Source organism: Theobroma umbraticum, unplaced genomic scaffold (genome assembly GCF_002168275.2).
Source record: "Theobroma umbraticum cultivar Fairchild unplaced genomic scaffold, ASM216827v3 scaffold_20.0, whole genome shotgun sequence".
Taxonomy (NCBI): Eukaryota; Viridiplantae; Streptophyta; class Magnoliopsida; order Malvales; family Malvaceae; genus Theobroma; species Theobroma umbraticum.
In genome coordinates this window covers 4,789,586-4,812,481 of record NW_018397266.1, presented here as the reverse complement: position 1 = coordinate 4,812,481, position 22,896 = coordinate 4,789,586, and the positions used below count along the sequence as shown (strand labels likewise).

The 22,896-nt window shown below is 36.3% G+C and overlaps 2 protein-coding genes across 3 annotated transcripts; one reads left to right on the top strand and one right to left on the bottom strand.

The window, feature by feature from the left end:
• The first annotated feature begins 149 nt into the window (after positions 1-149).
• On the top strand, positions 150-14,715 carry SEX1 (Pyruvate phosphate dikinase, PEP/pyruvate binding domain-containing protein). Of its 2 annotated transcripts, none has more exons than XM_021437025.2 (34): positions 150-333; positions 676-981; positions 2,217-2,258; positions 2,397-2,506; positions 2,634-2,712; positions 2,799-2,890; positions 2,989-3,142; positions 3,860-4,081; positions 4,252-4,587; positions 4,685-4,792; positions 4,902-5,000; positions 5,142-5,282; positions 5,406-5,494; positions 6,924-7,058; positions 7,169-7,331; positions 7,411-7,500; positions 7,570-7,755; positions 8,089-8,151; positions 8,227-8,289; positions 8,365-8,424; positions 8,508-8,660; positions 8,823-8,906; positions 9,582-9,758; positions 9,885-9,991; positions 10,175-10,388; positions 10,465-10,568; positions 10,702-10,837; positions 11,025-11,150; positions 11,706-11,813; positions 12,148-12,246; positions 12,716-12,889; positions 12,982-13,074; positions 13,283-13,398; positions 14,179-14,715. In XM_021437025.2, exons 2-34 carry the CDS (start codon positions 700-702, stop codon positions 14,381-14,383), a joined length of 4,410 nt encoding a protein of 1,469 aa, XP_021292700.1. In that variant the 5' UTR covers positions 150-333; positions 676-699; the 3' UTR covers positions 14,384-14,715. The 2 variants fall into 2 exon arrangements, with proteins under 2 accessions (XP_021292700.1, XP_021292698.1); XM_021437023.2 differs by having other exon boundaries at positions 634-981.
• An 827-nt stretch (positions 14,716-15,542) lies between these two features.
• LOC110423450 (uncharacterized) lies at positions 15,543-16,601 on the bottom strand. The gene is made up of 2 exons (XM_021437663.1): positions 16,256-16,601; positions 15,543-16,150 (listed from the first exon to the last, which is right to left on the bottom strand). Exons 1-2 carry the CDS (start codon positions 16,477-16,479, stop codon positions 15,721-15,723), a joined length of 654 nt encoding a protein of 217 aa, XP_021293338.1. The 5' UTR covers positions 16,480-16,601; the 3' UTR covers positions 15,543-15,720.
• Positions 16,602-22,896: the final 6,295 nt, after the last annotated feature.

Sequence of the window (22,896 nt, the reverse complement as noted above, 5' to 3'; positions counted from 1 at the left end):
GACCCCATGCGTTCCCTCCCTTCCCTAATATCGCACGTGACAAGCCCCCAATCCCGAACTTTTTTCTACGTGTCGTAACTAACACCCGCCACGCGTCCGTCGATCACGATAAATAGCCATACAGTGGTGATTGAGGCTGGGCTCCTGATTTTAATAAATTTGATGGTTTCCACTTTCCACTCACTGGAGCTAAAGCCCATACTCTCAATTCAAATAATCAATTCGCCAAGTACAGAAAAAATTTCAATTCTGCTTGAATCGTCTCTTCTCCCACCCAGAATCTGATCGTATATTCACTCCATCTCTCTCATCCAGATTTCCAACTCTTTCAAGGTAATTTCACGAATTCATTCTCTCAACACTTCGTCATTCTTAAAACCTTGGATATCCAGAATTTTACTTACATATTTAATTTTATGTTTTTGTTTTGGAAATTATGAAAGAATTATTATGTTTTATATGGCGAATGCTGTCTTTTTTTTTTTTTGGAGCGTCGGTTTCGGTTTTTCTCCGTGTAGTTACTGAGCAGGTATTAAAGAAAAAAAAAAGTGATCATCATGTATTTGGAAATACCGTTTTAATTTATTTCATCCAGAAAAATGGTTAATAATTATTTTTTTTTGTATTTTACAGTTTTTACATACGCGCCGAATTCTGATTGTTGAAATTCTTCAGAGATACGAAGTCTTATCAAGGAAGATGAGTAACACATTAGGCCATAACTTGATACAGCCGCATTTCCTCCGTCCCACGGCTTTCGAGCATCAAAGCAAACTCAAAAATTCTTCTGGCGTCCCTACAAATACCTTCTGTGCCACTGCTTCCCTGAATCAATCTCCAGCTCAACGACGCAAGTATCAGATATCTACGAAATTTTATAGTAACAGTTTGAGTAGGAGGAAACAGAAAGTCGCCATGGGAAGCCAACGGGCTATTACGTTCGTCCCTCGAGCCGTGTTAGCCGCCGATCCCGCTTCTGAGGTAATCTTTCTTTGCTTGTTGCTTGCTTATGCATTCTGTTTTTGAATTTTATAAATCTGCAATGCAACTATAATGGTGAATTTGTTAAAGAATTTATATTCAATTTGATTCTTTGACCTATATTTCATGCTTGTAATTTTTTTCTTTAATTTGAATTAAGACTAAGCTGAGAAGTATGGTGATAAAATCTGTTAAGACCTAACTTTATACCCCAAGCTTGGCTTTCATAATCAAGTTGCAACCTATGATATCAACCTTGCTTGGCTTCCAGACTTCCAGTAGATTTTTCAAAATCTTAGTTGTTAGCAGTCGTCTTCCTGTTTTTCAATTTCTTTTGCTAAGTTAATGGTCCTTAAAATTTCCAATCAAAGTAGTTTTCAAAATGCAATAAATAATTTCATATTGGTTTTCCTCTTGATTGATCTTTGTCAAAGTTGTGTGATTATTCCGGTGAAAGTAAGTCTGGTAAGTAGTAAGCATAAAATCCTGCCTCTCTCTCTTTATTTTCCTAAATACTCTCTGGTTATATATACTTTCACGTAAAAGATTTCCTTGGGCCAATTTTTCTGTCATATTTTAATTCTTTTTGCAGCTTATTGAGAAGATTTGTTTTTTTGTTTTTTGTGTTTTTTTCATGATATAAAGTATCACTTTGCTACAAAATGTATTGTATTCCAGTTTGTCTTCTGTTTTGTTTTTGTGCTTATTATGCTAGTTTTGCTAATCCCTCTATTGAACTTAGTTCACTTTGTTCTTTCAAAGTTAAAGATTAAGGATTCCTTCACTGGGTCTCTCTCTAACTCTTAAAATCTAGGATCAATTTATTGCAACTTTTGTGCTTGAGCATGAAGGCATAAAACCCGCCTATGTCATCTCCCTTAGTGGCAAGCTATTGTAAGTTTGAACAAGAATTGACCATGAATTGCATAAAATAAGATTTGATGATCTGCACAAAAGAAGTTATTTTGTTAAGTATTTTCTTTTTCTGTTCTCAGACATCTAAATGTTGCTTCCTGTTTTCTTGAGGATCCTTTTTTAAAATAGTATTTCTTCCTTGCTTGAGAGGAGATTCATTAAGAAGCATGGAATGAATCATATCTTCTTCTTCTTTTTTCGTTGAAGCAAAATCAGTCATATCTGAATTCAGAAATTTGCACATGTTATTAGGTTCATTGGCACACAGTGGTGTTGCTTTATTTATCTAAAAGTTTTGACAAATTCTTGCTTTGCTGCAGCATCTTGGAAAATTCAAAGTTGATGGGAATATTGAATTGCAGGTAGTATTAGCTTGGTGTTAAATACTTTTAGCTACCTTTAGCTAACCCATATACTCTTTGTAAACCACTAGTTCGATTGAGCTTAGCTTGGTATTTGTCTTATACTAAGACCAGATTCTCCCTCTTTTAACTGAGCAGGTCGATGCTAGTGCTCCTACATCAGGGTCTATTACACAAGTAAATTTTAGAATCATGTATAACAGTGACTCTTTGCTGTTACACTGGGGTGGGATATGCAGTAGAAATGAGTAAGTTGACTTGTACCAGTTGGTGATTTAGGAAATGACATTTGATTATGATTTTTAAGTGTTGATATTGGGTTTCCTTATTACTGTTTGAGAAACCTTTATTCCATTCCTTTTTTTTTTTTGACAGAAAGTGGGTACTTCCTTCACATCAACCAGAAGGGACCAAAAACTACAAGAACAGAGCCCTAAGAACTCCATTCGTGAAGGTTAGTGCCAAAAGTGACAATTCACATTCCACTAATGCTAACAGACAACCAGTTGTTTATTTTGTCTACACATTGCTTTTCTGTAGTCTGGCTCCAGTTCATATTTAAAATTAGAAATTGATGATCCTCGGATACAAGCTATAGAGTTTCTCATATTTGATGAAGCCCGAAATAAATGGTAAATATCCATTGTTTTTTTTTTTAACTACATTCATTGCTTTTCGAAAAGCTACTTAAAATTCATTTGTTGTTTTTTCCCCTATTTTCCATTTGCAGGATAAAAAATAATGGTCAGAACTTTCATGTAAGCTTACCCCGGAGGGAGACATTGATTTCAAACATCTCACTTCCTGAAGATCTTGTTCAAATTCAAGCATATTTGAGGTGGGAGCGAAAGGGTAAACAGAGGTACACCCCTGAGCAAGAGAAGGCAAGTAATAAGTTTAACAATTTTAACAATTTTACATTGTATTTGTTAATATTGTTAAAGTTAAGTCCTGCATCTCAATTTGTTCTTTTTATTTGTCCTATCTTCTTGTTCCATTATTTCTTCTCCCACTGGGTAGAAGTGAATTAATTGATGTTTGTTATGCTCTTACATATGTAAATTTCCTGTACGCTCATTGATTAGCCCTTGGAAATAGGTTTTCAGGGATTATTTTTTGCTTTATCTATTCTAAGTGTTAATGTTCCCTGTTTTATGGAAAGAATTAGCACTTACAACTAATTTTTCTTTATGTACTAGGTTAGAAGCCTCACTGGTGTGGTTTTAACAGAATTTTTTTTATGGAGTGGATCAATTTATTATGCAACAGCTGATAAAATTTTAAAGCATGCCCCTGTATTGGCTAATGAATAGTATCGGCTGCAATATATTAACCAACTCTTGTTTAAGAATTCCAGAAATACTTTGCATTCTTGTTTTTATTTCATTTCAGACTTTTCAATAACTATTGGAGCAATCTTAAGAGAAAAGCAGGATTATCTTTTATTAATGTGTATGTGTAAAGAATGAATTTGTAGCTTTCTTCCTCCTTCAAATCTCCTAAGAAATATGAAATTGTACTATCTTAATCTATTATTCTTTTCTATTTTTGGATTTTGAGCAATTTGTTTACTAGTATCAAGTAGCTTTCTCTTATCATAGGAGGAATATGAAGCAGCTCGTGCAGAGGTATTGAAGGAAATAGCCAGGGGTGCTTCTGTGGATGACATCCGAGCCAAACTAACAAAAGGAAATGGCCAAGAATATAAGGAGACTTCTATTCATGAAACAAAGAACAAAATACCTGATGATCTTGTCCAAATACAATCCTATATACGGTGGGAGAAAGCAGGGAAGCCGAATTATTCCCCAGAGCAACAACTTGTAATTTCCGATCTCTTTCTGACTGGATTTTCAGAGTCTTTTTTGTTTCAAGTCCTTATTTATTAAAGCCAATAGGACTAGGTGATACCTCATTTAAATTTCAAAGGTTAATGAGGCTCTCAGCCATTGCATTTATTATAAATTTACTGAAGCAATGTTTCAATAATTAGAGGGAATTTGAGGAAGCAAGGAAAGAGTTGCAATCTGAGCGAGAGAAAGGTATATCTCTCGATGAAATTCGAATGAAGATTACTGAAGGAGAGATAAAGACTAAGGTCTCAAAGCAACTGCAGAAAAAAAGATATTTTCGTGTTGAACGAATTCAGCGCAAGAAGAGGGACTTGATGCAGTTTCTTGATAAGCATGCAGTAAAATCTCTAGAGGAAAGTATATTTGTTGAACCAAAACCATTGACAGCAGTTGAACTCTTTGCTAAGAAAAAGGAACAGGATGGCAGCTCTGTTCATAACAAGAAAATTTACAAACTTGGTGGGAAGGAGCTTTTGGTAAGCTAACACATTTTTCTTTGATTTTACCTTCTCCTGTTAAGGATGTTCACTTGCAAAAACATTATAAAGTTTCAACTCTTTCCAATTATTCCAGGTACTTGTAACCAAATCTGCTGGCAGGACAAAGATTCACCTAGCTGCAGATTTTGAAGAACCACCTACCCTTCACTGGGGTCTATCCAAGAAGGCTGGCGAGTGGCTGGTAAGATCCCCTAAACTGTTACACTCCTCAGGAAGACATTGGACTTTGGAATTGAATCACTATTTCTTTCATGTAAATCTGAAGACTACTTGATGTGAACATTTTTCAGCCACCACCTCCTGGTGTTCTCCCTCCTGGTTCACTTTCTTTAGATGGAGCTGCTGCATCACAATTTTCAACAAGCTCTTTTGCAGATCTTCCTAAACAGGTTCGCTGAGTAGATTTCAATCTTATCATGTGTGCCTTAGGACTGAAGTCTGATAATATACTCAAGTTAGGTTTACTGAGATTTAACATATAATAAGATGTACAAAACTGTCGTTTTGTTTCTATCCTGTATCATCTTTAGGTGCAATGCTTGGAGATAGAGGTTGAGGATGATACTTTTAAAGGGATGCCTTTTGTTCTTCTGTCTGGTGGGAATTGGATAAAAAATCAAGGCTCCAACTTCTTTGTGGAATTCAGCCAGAGAATTAAGCAAGTTCAAAAGGTTGTTTCTCGTGATTTTTAACCAAGAAATTTTTGGATCTATCTATATGTTTTGCATATATTATTTTCAAGTTTGTGGTGCCTCCCTGTATGATTAACTGGATTTTTCTTAAAAAAAACAAAGGATGCTGGTGATGGCAAAGGTACTTCAAAGGCTTTGTTGGATAGAATAGCAGAGAAGGAGAGTGAGGCGCAAAAGTCTTTTATGCACCGGTCAGTGAATTTCTGGGACTTTGACTTTATTTAGGTCATCAACTGTATCTCATTTTATGATATTTTGGAGTTCTTTTATTTTTTTTGGAATAGTTATCCTTGTATTATGCGATGTATATATAGTTTGCCGTTTAGCATCTGAAAGTCTACATGGGATTAGTTCTAAGAGTCCATGCCATTGGAGCTGTATCCTTCCTGGAAGATGCAAATAATTTGTCGATATTATGCGCATATTATAGATAAAGCTAGTTACTCAAATTCACATAAAAACAGTTTGATGTGTTATTTTTGAGTTCTGATCATTCGTTCCTCAGACACCATGCTTTGAGTGTTGATTTATGATTATTTGAATCAGTAGGGCCTGCAAAAAATCCAAAGTGCAATGTGTTTTAAGGAATTTAGATTTACACGGTTCCTTATTTTTTCTGTATCTTCAATATTTGAGTTCTGATCATTCGTTCCTCAAACACCATGCTTTGAGTGTTGCTTTATGATTATTTGAATCAGTAGGGCCTGCAAAAAATCCAAGGTGTAATGTGTTTTAGGAAATTTAGATTTACACGGTTCCTTACTTTTTCCGTATCTTCAATATCATCAAAATATTGCAACTCTTTTCAAATTGGTTGCGAAGTGTATCCAGGTTCTTCAAATGTACTTGAATTGCTGTAGTCTCAGGGAAATGGATGTTTCCCTTAACTATCCCTCTACTTCCCAAAAGAATCTTGCTTAAAGCCTTAGTTGATCCTTCATTATTAGACGCTCTCTCTCTCTCTCTTGCTAAAAGCAAGACCATTGTTTGATTAAAATTTAGTTCAAATTGTGATATCTTGCATTGTAAGTTGCCTAGATATATACAGGACATATAACTATTCTGATGGTCATTGTTTCATTAAAATTTAATTCAAATTATGATATCCTGCATTATAGGTTACCTAGATATATACAGGACAGATAACTATACTTGTGATCGTGGAATGATAGTAAAAAGGAGGCATATAAAGAAAGATGGAGGGCAAGCATATTGTTTTCCAGCCTTACCTAATAGTCAATATTTTCAAAATGCATGCAAACCCATGTTATTTCATATTTTCCATTCAGTTACGCAATAATGAACATCTTTATGTTGCTTTCCATCGTGATGATGGTAAAGCTTTCGAAATCTCTCTCTTTCTCTCCCTCTCAGGCACACAAGTTGTTGTCATGCATGTCTCTTTTGCTCCTTCATGTCTTGTTAATGGTTTTGTGCTTGACATGGAGGTTGCAATTTCACTCCAGCTGATTAGTCAGTTTAAGTTTTAAAATCATTGAAATCTCTCGTAATGTACTCACATTTTACTTCACATGCGATCTTGCTGAGTTTTATGCACTGTGATTATGTTCAGTTGCCCATTGTTCTTCAAGGAATAAGCCTGCTGTTTCCCTTTTTAAGGTTTAATATTGCGTCAGACGTAATGGATCAAGCCAAAAATACTGGTGAATTGGGCCTTGCTGGGATCTTAGTGTGGATGAGGTTTATGGCTACAAGACGGCTCATATGGAACAAAAACTACAATGTGAAACCGCGGTACAAATTAGATTAACTTTTCTGAGTGGTCTTTTTTTTGTACAAATTTCCTGCTCTCATGCATGATGATCATATGAATGAAAATGTAATTGTTATTTTAATTTGTGCAGCGAGATAAGTAAAGCACAGGACAGGCTCACTGACTTGCTCCAGAGTATCTATGCTACTCATCCACAGCATCGGGAGCTTTTGCGCATGATTATGTCTACTGTTGGTCGTGGAGGTGAAGGGGATGTGGGACAGAGAATTAGAGATGAAATACTGGTTATCCAGGTAAATCTTGAAGAACAGGTTACTTTCTTTTGCACTTTTCTTATTTTATATATACATGAACCATATCTATCTGTTTCAGAGGAACAATGATTGCAAGGGAGGAATGATGGAGGAATGGCACCAGAAGTTACATAACAATACCAGTCCAGATGATGTTGTAATCTGTCAGGTATCAGATAGGTGAATTCAGTGAAAATTCTTTAGTAATTTGCATCAGCTAACAGAACATATCTTGCAGGCATTGATTGATTACATTAAAAGTGAGTTTGACATCAGCATCTACTGGAAGACCCTAAATGAGAATGGAATAACAAAGGAACGCCTCTTAAGTTATGACCGTGCTATTCATTCTGAACCAAGTTTTGGGAGAGATCAGAAGGATGGTCTTTTGCGTGATCTTGGGCGTTATATGAGAACCTTGAAGGTCTGTTGCTTGAACCTTTATGGTTGTATACTTGTATTCATTGTAATGTTCCTGATTTGCTATCAGCACCTTGATGTGTGAAGGCATCTAGTCACACGTCACTTTTAAGGACTATCATCTTTAGCTGTACTTTTATCTTATTATCCGTGAAAGATGGTACATAGAGATTCCTCTTTTCACTTTTGAGGCACAATTTTATGTTTCTTCTGTGCTCTTCTTATGCTGAAGTAATTGCCATCAATTTTTTTCCTTTGGCTCATATGTGATGCTGCATTATACTGATAATTTCTATTTATACTGATAAATTTCTATCTAATTGTGATTTATGCGTAGGCGGTTCATTCAGGTGCAGATCTTGAGTCTGCCATTTCGAATTGCACGGGCTACAGAGCAGAGGTAATATGAGAAATAGGCTGAGATTGGGTGGAAAAAGTATTATTGTCAGCATTTGACAAGAGCTTTTGTGTTCAGGGTGAAGGTTTCATGGTTGGGGTGCAAATAGATCCTGTAGCTGGCTTGCCATCAGGATTTCCAGTAAGTTGGACTTTAACCCTGTTTGATTTTTTTTCCCAAAATGTTCATCATATATTTGAGATACATTCATGGCAGGAATTGCTACGGTTTGTTCTTGAACACATTGAAGATAGAAATGTAGAAGCCTTGCTCGAGGTATGTGATGTTGGATTGGATATCCATAATCACTATGCCCATTTATTTTCCTTGCTTAATTTTCCTTCAACCTTCTCTCTCAGGGTTTACTTGAGGCTCGTCAAGAGCTTCGACCAATGTTGTTGAAGTCTAGCGATCGTCTGAAGGATCTATTGTTTTTAGACATTGCCCTTGACTCTACTGTTAGGACGGCTATTGAAAGAGGTTATGAGGAGCTGAATGATGCTGGACCAGAGGTGAATCTTGTTATCTTCACCTTATCCTGTTTAAATACATTTAGTATTTCTGTGCAATGCTCTTCACTAATTGGTATCTCTATCACAAGGTTTGGTGGATGATTTTAGTTCCATTTATGATGTTTATGAATTCCTGAGTAGGGCTTCTTTTGTGTCTTGCAGAAAATTATGTATTTCATCACTCTGGTTCTTGAAAACCTTGCACTTTCATCAAATGATAATGAGGATCTGATCTATTGCTTGAAGGTAAGATACGTTGTCATACAAAATTATGGTGGTTCTTTTTTCTTAGGGCATCAAAGGATGATAAGTTTATAAATTTCTTGGGGCAAATTTGATTAATGGTAACATTTACTCATCTTTGTCAAAGGTTCTGTCAAACTTCATGTCATATTGTATTAGAAGATGATAAAGAACTTAATACTAAGCTCTGAGTTTAGACTTCAAGATGAATCTTTATAGTTTGAGAAGTTCTCAAATATCTCTGTTGGAAGTTAACAACTCTTGATCAAGTACTTGGTTGCTTTGTGGAATGAAATGTTGACATAGAATGCTAAACGCTGCATTCTAGCTGGAAATTTTTCATGCAGTTTTTCCATAGGGATGGTTTGACAGTCCATTTTCTTCAACTTGCAGAGCAACCTTAGAAACTTAAGGAAATTCACTGCGCTTTTAATACAAGGCCAAATAGATAACAAATTTACTAAGTCAATCTTCCTTCTTCCAGTCACTAATGGTCAGATGCACCATTGAGAAATTAATTAGCATATTCACATTCATGGATTGCCTTTCTTATACTTCGCAAAAGGAGAAAGTTTCAAGAGCTGCATGAAAATGTTTTGATTATTGCATGTCATCGTACAAACGTCTCTCTGTATGTTTAGATTATGGATAATAACTATTACTTCATTACTTATGCAGGGATGGGATCGTGCCATAAGCATGTGCAAGAGTAAAAGTGCTCACTGGGCACTTTATGCAAAATCAGTACTAGACAGAACTCGCCTTGCACTGACTAGCAAGGCTGCGTGGTACCAGCATATTTTGCAACCATCAGCAGCATATCTTGGATCATTGCTTGGAGTGGACGAGCGGGCTGTATGTTATTAATTGTTTTATATCCCAAACTATGTTTGATCACTGTAAATTTTCTGCAGTTACCTTGATGTTTATCTCATTAACCAGAATGGTAAGATAAAGCACATTCGTTGAATTTTCTTCCAGATCAAGACATTTACTGAAGAAATTGTCCGTGCTGGATCAGCTGCAACTTTATCTTTACTTCTTAACCGACTTGATCCTGTTCTTCGGGACACTGCTCATCTTGGCAGGTTGGTAGATAATCATTGGCACGCCAACTGACTCTTAATTAGACAATATTGGCAGTGAAGCAATTGCTTATGCAATTATATCTATGCTTAATTCATATAATGAGATTTTGGCGTAGGATTAAAGTAATATCAGCCTGTCATTTAGTGGAACTTTCTAATGCAACTTTTCTTGTCCTGCAACAGTTGGCAGGTTATGAGTCCAGCTGAAGTTGTTGGATATGTTGATGTTGTAGATGAGCTGCTTGCTGTACAGAATAAGTCTTATGACCGGCCCACTATTTTAGTGGCAAAAAGTGTTAAAGGAGAGGAAGAAATTCCAGATGGTGCAGTTGCTGTGTTGACACCTGACATGCCAGATGTTCTATCACATGTTTCTGTCCGAGCAAGAAACTGCAAGGTGATTATTTGGTGCATGGATATTTCTGTAGCTGATAATTGACTGTGTATTGACATGGACATTTTATCACCTGCAGGTTTGCTTTGCTACATGCTTTGATCCTAATATTCTGGCTGACGTACAAGCAAACAAAGGGAAATTGTTGCGCCTAAAACCTGCATCTGCAGATGTAGTTTATAGGTAGTGCCATGTCTAACTTAATTCTGAATATGTCTAATACATCATGTATCATGACGCAAATTAAACAAATCCCTTGTTTTCATATAAGCAAAAGTAATTTGAATCTCGTTCTCTCTTTCCTGCATTGCCTTAGTGAGGTGGAGGAGGGCGAGCTAGCTGATTTGATTTCACGTAACTTGAAGGGAGATAGTCCATCATCTATTACTTTGGTCAGAAAACAGTTTGGTGGTAAATACGCCATATCTGCAGAGGAGTTTACACCTGAAATGGTTAGGCTTGCGAAATCAGATTCACTTTATCTCCACAACTTTATTTTTTTCTTCTTTCTCTTAACTTGCAGAGTTACAATTCGCTCGAATATTGAACTTTTTAGAACTCTTTGGCATGCTGTAGCTCTGAACTATATTTATGAACGGTGTATGTCTAATTTACGCATAGGGACATTTTTTTTACTAGGTTGGTGCTAAATCACGCAATATCTCATATCTAAAAGGAAAAGTACCGTCTTGGGTTGGGATTCCGACATCAGTTGCCCTACCGTTTGGAGTATTTGAGAAGGTTCTTGCAGATAAAATAAACAAGGTTATTCTTATCTCTAAGCTTCAATCATGCCTCCCTGTTTTCTTAATGCATGCACAGCTGCAATTCGTTTACAATAACCTCCTTCAGTGGTCAAACTTTTCCATTTTGTTAAGTAGCTTTTGAAACTTACATTGGTATCGAAATCAAGCTCCTGGATTTTTATTGTTGTGTGACCAAATGAGATTTCTTAAGCAGATTTCGCAAGTGAATTGGTGATATCTAAGGTTCTGATTCAGTATATGGCAACTTCTAAATCCTAATTCCTTTACTGCCTAAATTTATAAGAACAAAAACTCAATTAAGGCACATATTTTGCTGTTATTTACCTACTTTGGCTTCAGATTGGAGTGTGAAATTTCTTAGAGCACCGGTGCCTCTAGGTCCACTATGTCTGTAACTGAAAAAGGATTGTAAAAAGGATTATTCCAATAATAATCAATTTGCTGCTGCAAAATATCTTCACTGGTGTTGTTGGCATTTAGGATCTCTGCTTTACCTGTCATGGTAGTCTTCTTGTCTGACAGGTTCTCTCTCATTATCTCCTCTTTAATTCAGGAAGTGGATAAGAAGTTGCAAATATTGAAGAAAAAGTTAGGAGGAGACTCAGTTACACTTGGGGAGATTCGTCAGACAGTTCTACAGCTTGCAGCACCACCCCAATTGGTATGTATTTTACCGGTTGAGCCTAAGATGTTTCTTCTCTTAAGCCTTCATTGCCTACCTGATAGCATCTTTAGAAGCAGTGATGATAGCTAGAAACGTGCTTTTGTGGAATTATTCTTTGGATGGAAAATTTTAATTTGTCTAAATCCTCTGCTTGACCAATAAACCTCCCTTCTCCCTCTCTATTACCAATATCTCCCATGTGAATCAGAATTTTTACAAGAATTTCGTGCCATTCCTTTCTTGATAATCTGTAAAATATTGATTGCACTTGAATCAGATTTTTCTTGAGTGGCCATTAGTTAGATTTATTTCAATTTCTTATTACCTTTAGGTGCAAGAGCTGAAGACCAAGATGGAGAGTTCTGGAATGCCTTGGCCTGGAGATGAAGGTGACATTAGGTGGGAGCAAGCATGGACTGCTATAAAGAGGGTACGCTGTTTTTCCTGCATTGGAAAAGAGCATATCCTTAAAATTTTGATTTCTACAAGATGTCATTTTATTTGAAAAGTGTCTAATCAATAATTGTACTCCACTAACTGCAATCATAGGATTAGGACTAGCAATATCATTACATTACCTTTAATGTCCTGTTGGGTCACCTAGGCTAGCATGGCGTGTGCTAGGCAGGCACCACCTTCCTTAATTTTTGCCAACTGCTATATTCTGTGATTCAATTTCACTTTCTCTACACTGCAAATGAATTAATTTTTAGTTTATTTTCTTTCATTAAAAAATGACTACCTTGATTTCCTAAATTATTCTTGTTTTCACATCCAATCCAAAGAGCTGATAACTAGCACAACTTTTACTTGTAACTGGACCTTAATTGCTTTGCATTAGTCTTTTTGATTTCTAATTTGATGTCTAGCATTGATCTATTTACATGCATTCTGTTTAGGTGTGGGCTTCAAAATGGAATGAGAGAGCATATTCCAGCACCAGGAAAATCAAAATAGACCATGACTATCTCTGTATGGCTGTACTGGTTCAGGAAGTAATCAATGCTGATTATGCATTTGTTATACATACTACTAATCCATCTTCAGGGGACTCATCAGAGATCTATGCTGAGGTATGTATCTCCATTTATCATTTTTAGTCCTTCTCTCATGTTTTTTCACCTTGAGGAAGAAAAAGTTATTACTGGCACTTCATTTGACATAGGTCGTGAAGGGACTTGGAGAAACTCTCGTTGGAGCTTATCCAGGTCGAGCTTTGAGTTTTGTTTGCAAGAAAAACGATCTCAACTCTCCTCAGGTAAAACATGCCTGCTGATTTAATATGAGAGTTTACTTAATTTGGATACTGAAGCATGATATATATGAAGTTGCTATTGTTTATGCTATTAGTAAAGTAATGCAGAATAAGAGAATCATCAGTAATGCCTTTTATCGTATTATTGACTAAATTAGATTAGATCACAAAGCTACTAAAATCTTCACTAATGATTTCCAAGATATTTCAGGTATTGGGATATCCTAGCAAACCGATTGGTCTCTTCATAAGGCCTTCCATTATCTTCCGATCTGATTCAAATGGTGAAGATCTAGAAGGTTATGCAGGTGCTGGCCTTTATGATAGGTAATCTCCATTCAAACTATCATGCACAAAGAGGGAGATGTAGATACTATTTGATATGTTTAGTTTTGTTTTTCCATTCCTCTGCTGGGGCCCAAAAGAAAAATTGTGGTTGTGCCATCCTTAATGGATTACTGGTGATCGATGTCTGACATTCATTTTACCAGAGGTACATTAGAAGCTGTGAACATTTATGGCTGGAGCAACCTCCATCCTTCCCTTTCTTTCAATTCCTAATCTATAATTGTAACTGGTCACCAGCCTTTCATGGATGCATAAAAACTTTTCAAAAGGCTGTGTTCATGCATGGGGCTTTGGTTATAGATTGTTTGCTAGTAACTGCTTTGCTAGTGCCTAGAGGTAGCTATATAGGGCCATTTATTAATTCTTTGAAGACACGTCAGAATCTTTGAACATTTAGTGCAGGAGCAACCACCGCCCTTCCTTCTTCAACTCCTTAGCTATGCCTGAACACTAATCACCAGCCACTTTATCAACAAATAACGACTTTCCAAAAGGTTGATCTTCATGTATAGATCCTTGATTAGATTGTTTGCTAGTAGCAAACGTTTATTACACTGAAAATGCCACTCTTGCCTAGTCAAGTACTTTGGTTCTTGGCCCCCAATTTGGATCTTAAATAGGTTTATTCTTTTCACTATTATAATCAGTGTATATAACTTCCCCTGTCAAAGGAAATTCTCAAGTACTTTCATATGATTTTGTGCTTCGTTTTTTGTTTTGTCAATTACTATGCTAAGTAATATATTTGTTTTTGTGCAGCGTGCCCATGGATGAAGCAGAAAAAGTTGTGCTTGATTATTTATCTGACCCATTGATAAATGATGGCAACTTTCAACAATCAATCCTTTCTAGCATTGCTCGTGCAGGAAATGCCATCGAGGAATTGTATGGTTCTCCACAAGACATTGAAGGTGTCATCAGGGATGGGAAAGTCTATGTTGTCCAGACAAGACCCCAGATGTGATCCCCCTTGTTTCGTTACAATATTTATTCTTTTGGCAGTGTTTTTGCTCATGCCAAGGTTGTTAAAATGAGAAAAAAATAACAGAGAGCAGCTGAAAATAAAGAGTAAAAGAAAATGGGAGGAAAAGAATAAAGACTATTAAACCACAGAACTAAAAGTTCGTACGTAATATTTACCCAGGGTGTGGCCTGCTCGGTGCTTACTGGCGCCCTGTTTCAACGCTTGTAGCAGTAAATTTATAGTGGTAGGGAATGGGAATTGCTTATTTGTTTGGTACCTTTTTCGCCAGGACGTTGTAATATGAAGATGCCCTCTTATATACGTTTTCAATAGCATGTTGTTGCTAGGTGAGATGATGTTCCGAGGTGAATGGTTCAAAACGAAAATGCCTTCAGGTCAAATCTAAGTAACAAGTCATAATATGCATTAGCCTGCTTTAAATGTATAAGATGCTCCGTTGAGAATGATTGGAAAGTCGGAACGTTGGAATATTTTAATTTGTAAAAAGAAAGAGTGTGCATGCAATTTTCAACATTTATCAATAAACTCCTCTAAAATGACTCTTTGAACTTCTTTCATCCTCTCGAATATTAACCTGATAACTGCCAAAATATTAACCTGACAGGGAAGAGGAATAAGTATATATTATTTCTGTTTAAATCTTTTGTTTACCGTTTGACATTTGTTCAATAAACAAAAAATTCAAATCGGTGCATTGTTTTCTACATGCAAGCTTATAAAACAATACCGAGGGGTACAGAAAGCGATAATGTTTTTTGATTTGTAGTAAAATGGCAAGTTCTGTTCCTCCAGAAAATACATCAATTTCCTAGTAAGAAATGATTTTCTTTGTCTAACTTGTTTCAACAAGTTCTCTTTCTTATTTATTTAATTTTTTAATTAAAAAAAAAAGAAACTCCTTTATGATGATGAAGTTGTAAAAAGTGAGCCCCCAAGGTGATCCGCTTTTAATGCTGATGGTATACTGTTTCTTTATTATGTATTTGTACCAATGGCAAAGTATCAGAATTTGAGAACAGTGTTGCTGTTAAAAGAGCACAATGACCACTCCTCGCTTCAGAGTTGAGAAAATCGGATCATCTCGGCTCCGCAGCAGCATGCAAGTCGTAACTCAAAAGACATCTTGGTTGGAAGCAAACCTTACTGAACATTTCATTCATTAAAATCCTTTTAGACAGCGTGGTATTTAAAACATGCTTGAATTTTCTCACACAAATGCTCTGAGATCCCAACGTCAACAAATTTACATTCAAACACAATTATTCATCCCTCCCACAAGCAAATTTCTTGATAATTGTTGCTACTAGATGTTATAGCTAGACTGGACAGCCCTCTGCGGTGAAACCTGATACATCAATCCACACCTCATTTATGCGCCCCGTGGGATGTTTTGAAGCATTGTACTGCGCAATGCTGTAGTTATACTTGTTTTCCGCTGCTTGCTTTAACCCTGGCAAATGTTTACCAAGGCTAGAAAGCAGAGCATCTTTTTCTTTGTCCACGTTATCGTCCCTGGCATATCCAGGAAACTTTCTGACTGCAATACAGTGACTCTCCCACTTGTCCAACTGCAAATTCAATTCAGCGGCGGGCTGTGGAGGGGACGTTTTGTCAAATGTTGAAGGCAGATAATACCTTACAATATATGCAGACCCGTGGGCTGATGGAGTGACGCTTGTTAAAACAGGAGCAGTCATGAAAAATTGGGTAGAGTTAAGGTTATCCCCATGAATATACTGATACAACCTGAAACAAGCAATACAACGATAAACAAAGAACAAGGTGAGAATTTAATAGTTTCCACATTTAGTAGGGAAAAGTTTGTAGGAGGTGAATCTACGAGTAGGAAACCTGTGAAAGCCATCTCTGGTGGAATTCTGAAAGGAAGTCCCATAGACAAGAGCAGACATCCAGGACATTTCTTTGTACAATCTTATTTCAAAATCAGATTCCAAGTGCACCACTCTGAATTGTGGAGATTCAATCGTGTAGGCTGAAATTAGCACTAAATACTTAGCACTTAGATAACTTACTGCTGCTGTCATTGTCACTATCAAGAGAAACAGCTTTTCCATTCTTTGATTGTTTTTCCTTGCTGTGTAACGATGAGTGCCTTAGCTCTGGCTTATATAACCAACAGAAAGCCACTTGGGCTACCAGTTTTGTCCTTCTTTATGCTGTTATTTCACAATAAACATAACTGCAGTGTCATTAGTTAAGGCCCCATTGTTTGATTGGCTTTTCTGATTTGCGCTTCCACCTTTTAGTTAATGTTCATATATTCACGTTTTTAAATAGAAAAGGATAGCGATATAGCAGCTATAGCACATTGCCTAGTGAAACTGAAGGAATGATGAACTGAGAAAATTTTGATTTGACCAGCAAGTGCTACCACCTTCAGTAAACCCTAGGCATGAGCAAAATCTCAAACAGAAATCTTTCTACTACTAAGAGTAAATAGCATTAGTATTGATTTAAATTTCATGTTACAGCAGGGAATAGCTGTTATAATTGACTAACAACGGATACCGGCCATGCCACCCCGTTTCCCCTGCCACAAAAGAACGGAAGAAAACGTGATGGATTATCTTATTCTTATAATAATCATACTATCGTTCAGTACCTTTTTTTTTTCTGGTAGGTGTGAGTGATTCATCAGTACAGCGAATATAAATGCAACAATGATAAGGTGACATCTGAGCAGGAATATTTGTCACAGCAGAAGAAGATCTCCCCGTTGGTTTTTTCTTTAGACTGGGAGCATAAAGCAAATGGAAATGGTGCGCATAAAAGAGAGAACAAACTATATACGTTGTTCTCGACATGTAAGAGGAAAAACTCTGTAATTGACACTTGGTCATCCAAGCATCATCCTCCTGATCATGTGACCAAATCACACAAAAAAAATCTGGCAAAGATTACTCTTCAAATTAAGGCAAGTGAAAGAAGGCAGACAAGGAAAATCAAGATCTGATTTATGGCCAATAATCAAAGCATTAGTGGCCTTTGAGGCTCATGGACTTGACTTTGTCAATTTCTGCTCCCACTTTGCAAAATATTAAGCAACTGAGCAAATTGCACTCCATCCCTAATCATTGAGGGTACTAATTCATTTAATTGGTCCCTAACAACCTCAAGTTCAGCTACTAAGCAAGTTGATAAGCCATTCTTAGTACGATACTAGGAAGCAAAAACACAAGGGAAACCAAAAATTGGTTAATGATCCACTTAAATATTTATATATATTGCAAATTTCTACGTGGATGGACCAAAGGGTTCTTAAGTCTACAGGGTAAAGATGCAGTCAACCAAACAAACATGATGGTATCCATAGAAAACTAGCGGCGAAAAAGTGCCCTCAAAATCTGCTGATTAATATAAGTTATCTTGGATTAGTGGATGATTTAATAAATGGCGGAAAATAATTAGAGGAGGAAAAAAGAGGCTATATGTGTAGCACCAAAGGAGTGACGTCTGTCTATTGGTGAAGTCCTAGCTGAAAAGTGAGCCTTCATTCCAGGGTTGGATTAGCAACTTGCCATTTGTCATCAGGATAGCAATATTATTATTTATTACTCCAGCTTTTTTATATATATACACACACATATGGGATGGTGAAAAAAAGACTTGAAAAATGCAGTTTTATGGTGAAAAAATGGTATATTTTTCTTATTTATCTCCTGCTAAATGAAGGAAAAGAAAAGAAATACTAAAGTTTTTTTCACTCTCTTCACTTCTTACCAAACATATGGTAAATCCAAAGAAGGAACTATTAACTTATTTAAGCTAGTACGTTGTTGAACTTCTCGGAGAACATAATAAATTAGATGGAGCAGTCAGCTTTGCTGGTTAAAATTTTATGGGTGTATGTGCTGTACGCATACATGATTTAATTCGGGCCTCTTTTTTGAAAGTAGTGAATATGAATGGCAACATAATAATGGGTTTGATCTGGCTTTTGTTGTTGGACTAGGTCCCCTGGCTCAACCCTGCTTGCTTAGTCCAAAAAAAATGAGCGTCCGAATTCCCAGTCAGTTCGACGCAAAATGATTAATTGGGACGCGGTGGACTTCTTCCAGGAAGCCTTCGCTTATCCCATCTGGGCCCAACTGATAGACCCATTTGGAGACAAATGAGGATCCTAGCCGGTTACCCATCAGGTCTTGAATGACAAGAAGGAATGAACTAAGCAAGAGTTTTATACCACGCCACCAATTGGAGGATTGATATGATCAATCTGCATGTGCAAGTAACATTAGATGAAGCTGATGAGCATGATTAAATATCATAATGTGTCGTCCCCATAACAAAGCAACGTGAAGAGACTGGCAGATGATGTACTTGTTTATACCCAACATCATGATGATGCATTAGCAAATATGGTCCATGAGATGATGCCTTAAGCATGCCTCACCCCCAAAGAAAACAAGAAAATAAAAAGATCAGATTGGGTGTAAAATCCTCCTTTTTCCCAACAATTTCCACCCTCCCAAATCATGGGTTTTATCTCCTTTTAGGCAAATAAGCATTTTGGGCTAGAGGGGATGTGGTCAGCGACATCTTTCAAGGGGAATGTCTGCTTGTAAGCCCTTTTGAGGTTATATTTCTACCTTGATTAAGCTGGGAAAGCTGACCATGCTCCCTTGGACGAAATCATTGCTCAACATCCATGTCCCCATGCTTAAAAGCCTTTTGCGACCCCTCCTTTTCTACCCTTTCAAAGAGCCTTTTGTATTTTAAAAAAACAAAAAATAATAGATATTGCTACAAACAAGTAGAGGATGAGAGAATCAAACGGTGCGCGTATCATATGGTAGTATGCAGATACAGTGTTTGTGAATTGATGAGTTACAAGCTTTAAACCACTGCCACTCTTCCTCATGATTCTATTCTCTTCTTTTCATGCGGGTCTTAAGTGGAATTCGCTTTACTGTTATTCCACTTTTTAACTATTATTCTCAAGCTCGGTTCTTTGATGCTCTTCTTCTTACAAAAATTGCCAATTTATCTTGGATTTCTTGTTTCTTCATCTTTATCTTTTGCTTTATGCTTTGGTTTCTTCTGCGAAGATTGAGGAAAAGAGTTTTACAACCACAAAAACCATTTAAATTCTAGTTAAACTTGAGAAAGATTCTAAATTTGTTTTGTTCCCTCTTAGGGTAAAAGTAGTGTCCATAGAGTAAAGGGTTCCTTGTTGAATCCCTTATCTTATAGTCTCAGTTATCCTGTTTAAGTGGGATGGAATAATTATGTCAAAGCTTGGGAAGGTTCCTTTAGGACTTAATTTGAAATGAAAGATGAGGCTGACCAAGACTTTGTCATCCCATCTTATAAGTCAAGAAATTACAACAATGTCATCATTACAAAGCTCCCTTATTATCCTTTGGAGAGTCAGCCAACAGCCCACTACATTTGTGGAGTTAAACCTTACATTCTCTTTCACATTCTATGGTGATGAATCCTTTTTCGAGGCTTCCAGGGTTGGAATTCTGTCCCAAAAAGCTCGCCTTTGGTTCGTTGTGGGGTTCTTAAAGAATCCAGTCCTAGTCCTGTTGTCTGTAAATCTAAGCCATCGTTGAAAGGTCTTGGTCAACTAGCTTGTAAAAACCATAACAAAAAAGAAAATGGGTCTTTGGTCAATTGGATCTCTCAGCTTTTAGACAGGACCCATGTTGCTACATGGACATATGATAAAAATGGGTTTTCACTGGGCCGGGGCTGCCGACAAGGAACCTGTAGCACCAGCTTAAAGGGTTATTTGCCAGGTCAATATGAAATGTTGTGTGTACTGATTTTACATTATTGTTGAATATCTTTAATGAAACATGAACAAAGGAAAAATATTATGTACATTATATATATATATATTATATCTTTTTCTTTTGAAGTGACCTTACATGTCATTCACTCATCATCTAGAGTCAATGCAAACCCAATACATAGGCACTTGAAATGTCAAAAAAGGGGACCTTTGGCTTCCACTCTCAAGTGTCTATTTAATTGTGGAATGTGGACCTTGTTTGAATACTTAAACATCCTTCTTTCCTTTTCATATATACGCCTTGCACCCCCATTTCATTCTCCACATGGCGACACCATCATTATATCTTGGTATATTTTTCATATAAAAATAATGAACAGTAGAGAGATAAGTATTCAGGGACAAAAATCAATGCTGCTGCTACTCAGGTCTTCCAAGTTACTACGTTGGGAAATTTCTACATCTTTCAATGCTTCCTTTCTTTAAAATATTTTTTTGATCATCCATTAAATCTAAATATTGTAACATGATCACTACAAACGTAGCCGATCAAATTATATAATTGGCAATCTAAACCCTTTCAGCTCAAACACCACTAAACATTTCTAAATCTTGGACCATTTCTTATGGACAGTAAGAACTAGGAAAGCTAGCCTAAGTCTACAACCATAACAATGATGACCATATGTGCTTTATTTGTTTTAACAGTATTTAAAGAATAATAATCCGAGTACCCAAATCAAGGCAATCTCTTAATTTGACAAATTGGGCTTGTTTATACCATCTTTTGGGGTGTTTCTAACAATTTCAGGTTCAGCCTTTTTCTTCTCTGAAGATGATGAAAAGGGCAACACTGAATTTTAGTGTAAAGATGACATCACATGGTTCTTCGGAACACAATCACCATCAGCCCTCTTCTCCCCTCGAAAGAGGCAATTATATATTCCATATGCACTTGTCTAACTTCAATGGTACAATTTCCTCTGCCTCAGAATTAATTAAATTACATAAAAGGAGGGGAAAAGAAGATATTTGCTTCAGTTTATCTAGATTCCTGTCGTGAGGCCCTTTATATAAATATACTAAAGAATTAATTACTGTTTAAGAGTTTGTATTGATTTCTTTTTATTTTTTTTCTTTGGGGAAGGAATTGAATCATAGTTTAAGAAAGAGGTTTGCGATGCAGGAGAAGGCAAATCTAAAAATAATAAGGCCACCTTTGGCATAAGCTAATTAATCAAAACTGAGAGAGTCCCAGTTGCATAATGATAAAGCATTAGGGACGCAGCGTGCTAATTAAGGTTTTGTTTCGCTAATAATTGTATGCCAAAAGAATATTGTATATACAAAATGTTGAACCTAATAATTGTATTCATCTAATAATTACAATAAGTTAAACTTTTTCTTTATAAAGAAATTTTCATGTGCAGGATGTGCCCCCGTCAAAAAAGCAGCTGCATGTTTGCTTTAGCAGCCTTTTAGTGTCAACTTTCAAAGGATTTTGACATGCTTAGTTTCTTGTGTTTTGATCCCACATTACAGCTTTAAAAAGCATGTTTTCGAATTATGCTATTGGGGTAGATGACATTTTTCTTAAGCTGAGTTCGTTACATTAAATTTTAAATTTCTTTGGTTCATATAAAATTTTAGAGAAATATATATATATATTAAAATCCTGTTTGGTTCAAGGAAAATTTGAAAGGAAAAAAATATATATTTTTCTTAGATTTTTTACTTTCTCTTGTTTGGTGACCAGGAAAATATGAAAGGGAAAAATCTGCAATACCTTTTCCTCCAACTTTCATTCAAAAAACATGACAAAATTGGGGGAAACATTTTCCAGCTCATCCAGCCTGAATTTTCTATTCAATACCCCGTTTCTATTAACGACCAGGTAGTCTTGCCACATGTCCATATTTTATTGGTTTGACCTTTTTTTTTTCGAGATCTCAATGCGGTTAAACCCACCCACAAAATGCATTTATGCTTGTTCATTAGCAGTTAATTGTAATTTATTTTGAACATTATGTTTTTATTTTATTTTTAGTAAAGTAAATTTATTCATAATTCAGATTTTTTAAGGTAAAAATGTACTAACTAATTCACGTAAAATTTTCCTAACTAAATGAGCATGATGTATCTTAACATATACCTGAACTCTCTCTTTTTAACTCGCTATAAATTAACTCAGCTTTGCTATATATTCGTGAGTTTAATTAAATCTATACAAAAAAAGAAAAAGAGAAAAAAAAACACTTGACAAATATAGCAAAACCTCAGTCCGCCAAAATACTGCAAAACGCCATGCTTATGGAATCGGGAATCGGTTAAAAACGAAAATTATTGAAACCAAAAACAAACACACGCTAAAATTAGCCATTTTCAAAACCAGACCACTCAAACTTACATCAATAGGTGACTCGTCTCATTCCACTCAAATTTGCCACCGAAGAAAGCAAAGACAGAGTAGAGTTCTCAAGACTGGGAGACCGCAAAGGAATTGGAAGCAACAACGAGTGAAGAAGCCGAGCTGAGTGGCGTGTTGGGAGTAAAGACACAGACCAGGCGTTGATGGAGAGGAAAGGGATCTTGTTGCCGGAAGTCAGCGAGCTCATTTTCCTCGCTTTTTTTCCGGTGAAAGTGAGAGGAAATAGTTAACTACTTTAAATTTTACTCCAAATAATTTTCACTAAGAAAATTACCTATCAATTTTTCGGTTTCGCAATTTTAA